The sequence below is a fragment of the Dermacentor variabilis genome, chromosome 3, assembly GCF_050947875.1.
Source record: "Dermacentor variabilis isolate Ectoservices chromosome 3, ASM5094787v1, whole genome shotgun sequence".
NCBI classification, from domain to species: domain Eukaryota; kingdom Metazoa; phylum Arthropoda; class Arachnida; order Ixodida; family Ixodidae; genus Dermacentor; species Dermacentor variabilis.
In genome coordinates, this window is record NC_134570.1 from 167754697 (window position 1) to 167756758 (window position 2062).

General features: G+C 44.6%; 1 protein-coding gene across 1 annotated transcript; it reads left to right on the plus strand.

Moving 5' to 3' along the window:
* The first annotated feature begins 412 nt into the window (after positions 1 to 412).
* On the plus strand, positions 413 to 898 carry LOC142574892 (hemoglobin F-I-like). Its single transcript, XM_075683888.1, has one exon. The coding sequence runs from the start codon at positions 413 to 415 to the stop codon at positions 896 to 898; it is 486 nt and encodes a 161-aa protein (XP_075540003.1).
* The last annotated feature ends 1164 nt before the right edge of the window (positions 899 to 2062 follow it).

Sequence of the window (2062 nt, forward strand, 5' to 3'; positions counted from 1 at the left end):
CGTATCCATTGTGTCAAAGTGGCTGATTCGTTTAGACGATTGGCTAAGATTGAGCGGACCCACAATGGCGCACATATCTATTGCCGAAGTTGTCTGTTCGGGCATATACTTAGTGTCGAAGTTGTCGTTTCAGGCTTTATAATCACTAACTTACAATGTCACATTCAAATGCAAGGGACTGGTCCCGAATGGGAAAATACCCAGTTGCACAAAGCTAATGTATAAGTAGTCTGCTCGAGCGCATACTCGGTGGTAGATATTCAAACGAAAAATTTACTTTTATCAGGCCGAATGGACTGCAGAGCGATACACCACCATCACCATGTGGCGCTGTTTTGAAGCATCATCATTCTTCATGAACACAATCAACCTTGGCCTCCGAACACTATGCTGAAGAAGAGGGAGAAGAAGAATGGGCAAGACTCAAAGCAAAGAGTCCGCCGACAAGTCTACGGGCATGACGAAGTGGGAATGTCAGCTCGTGCTAGACACCTGGCGCACGTTCTGTACCGACAACCAGCAAGCTGGCATCCTCATCTTCAGCGCCTTTCTTACGCAGAACCCGTGCCTCCTACCGCTCTTCCATCGGTTGCGTGCCATGCCCCTGAAGATGCTGCCCAGCGATCCGACCTTCCGGGCCCACGCCTGCAGTGTGGCCTACCAGATCACGGCCATGGTGAACAGCGCCGACGATAGCGTCCTGTTGGAGGCACTGGTCCGAAAGAACGCCCTTGCTCACACTAGCAAGCCGGGCGTGTATCCGCAGCACTTCGAAATCTTGGCAAGCGTCATCATGGAGGTGTTGCAGTCAAAGGGAGAGAAAACACCGCTTACACCCACCGCTGTGACTGCCTGGAAGAAACTATTCGAGGTGAGGCTTACTGTTCTTGCTCTTTAATGACTTGTCACACAAGTATGGGAAGGCGCAGTTTATATGGACGCTATGAAGTGTCATAGTAACTATTCTGTCTGCAACAACTATTACCCAATGAGAGTTGCGCTAGTCAGCAATTACTGAATAACATTGTCTTCTGGAAGAGCCGAAAATGTCGTAGCTATTAAGAAACTTCTCTTCGAATGAATGAAGAAGCCACTCTTAAACTCTAAAATTCTTACATTTGATGACCTATACATTGAAGAAGAAGGCGTGAATCAAAGGATAAAAAATATTTACGGAGTAAGAAAGATGAAATAATCCGTCCAGAAATCCACACACGAAATTCCAACTGGCATAGCCATAGAGCTCACACGCAGCGATCAAAGCACGAACACAAGCACAAGTTTTCATGTTACTTTACAGTTTTCTTATTGAAACTTCACACTTAATCATAATATTTCAGAAGGTGATGACATAATTACGGCTAATTATGTAATTGTTCGGAATGAAGAAATAATCTGAATATCTCCAAGCGACGAAAAACAACATTACCTTGGTTCTGTCCAGCTACGTGTCATCTGCATGATAGTATGGACAACCAGCATGATCATGATTATGGTCTCCTTAACGAAGTGCGCTTTTAGCGCACCTCATAAAGTAGTGGATTCTCATATATATAAAAACGATGCCTACAGCATTATGCCACAGTTCTCTCAGGAGGAAGCAGCTTTTATCACATTTTGAATATGAAAATTCACATGAAGCGAGACGTAAATAACGACTCTTCGTATCAAGAACATTACGGAACTTTCATAACATCAGTGCATAGCGTATGCTCAGCTGTTTCTTCGAATAACAGCAATTTCAATTTTAACAGAACCACACGCCGTGTAACGTTAAGCTATTCCGATATGTTTTTTATTCTAAACTACTGACGTCCAATTTACGTAAGCACCGACGCAAGCAACGGGCGGTCACCCGCAGCGTTGCCATACTAGCCCAATCAAACTCTCTCATCGTTTATAGGAGGTCACTTTTCTTTCCTGGCAAAACAAATAACATGGCCTACATTGACTGTTTTTTTTAATCTGACTGGCTGACAAGAGTCGAGGAGCACGCTCAAGTCGAGAGGGTTTCGATGTAGCTGAGCCAGCACAGTGAAAATGGGGAACAGGATGAAGAAGG

Excerpts from the sequence above, each read along its gene's own strand:
- LOC142574892 (XM_075683888.1), top strand. The coding sequence starts at position 413 with ATGGGCAAGACTCAAAGCAAAGAGTCCGCCGACAAGTCTACGGGCATG.